The sequence below is a fragment of the Notolepis coatsorum genome (assembly GCF_963971535.1).
Source record: "Notolepis coatsorum genome assembly, chromosome: 4".
Lineage (NCBI taxonomy): Eukaryota > Metazoa > Chordata > Actinopteri > Aulopiformes > Paralepididae > Notolepis > Notolepis coatsorum.
In genome coordinates, this window is record NC_140168.1 from 206,296,082 (window position 1) to 206,296,682 (window position 601).

At 40.4% G+C, this 601-nt stretch overlaps 1 protein-coding gene across 1 annotated transcript in view; it reads right to left on the minus strand.

The window, feature by feature from the left end:
- Window positions 1–259: 259 nt before the first annotated feature.
- The window catches only part of LOC311226797 (sodium/potassium/calcium exchanger 2-like), a gene marked incomplete at both ends in the record, with an annotated part of 156,977 nt that continues 156,635 nt past the window's right edge, over window positions 260–601 (minus strand). Inside the window, 1 exon segment of the mRNA XM_084312201.1 lies at window positions 260–292. Coding sequence (XP_084168327.1) covers window positions 260–292 — 33 coding nt within the window.

The window sequence follows — 601 nt, forward strand, 5'->3', positions numbered from 1 at the left end:
GAGAACTCCTTTCATGTTCAATGGTACGATTCACCCTGAAATATAATTCTTTATATATATATCTTTTATTATTATTTCTTTTTTTTACATGCAAGGCGATCGAGCAGCCGGGTGAGTCGACTGATTCCCTAACGTGACCGAAACACTTTGACTAAATCTAAATCAACCGTGACTGTTTAAAAAATAACGAGTGTCCGTTTCTTTTTTCAAACGCACTATTTTGACGTCGACTCCACATAAATTAAAGTCTTATCCGAGTCTAGCGCTCATGCTTGTGTTTGTTTTTGTTGTTCTGAACCAATAAAAGGAGATATAGGCAAGCATATATTACCGAGCGGGCTTAAAGTTCAGTTATGCATTTCTTTTCCATTTCTTCCAGTATAGAGCTCACCGTAATCAATCGGTGTGTGTGAGTGTGTCTGAGTGTGTGTGAGTGTGTGTTTGTGTGAGTGTGTGTGTGAGTCTGTGTGTGTGTGAGTGTGTGTTTGTGTGAGTGTGAGTGTGAGTCTGTGTGTGAGTGTATGAGTCTGTGTGTGTGTGTGAGTGTGTGTTTGTGTGAGTGTGTGTGTGAGTCTGTGTGTGTGTGTGTGTGTGAGTGTGT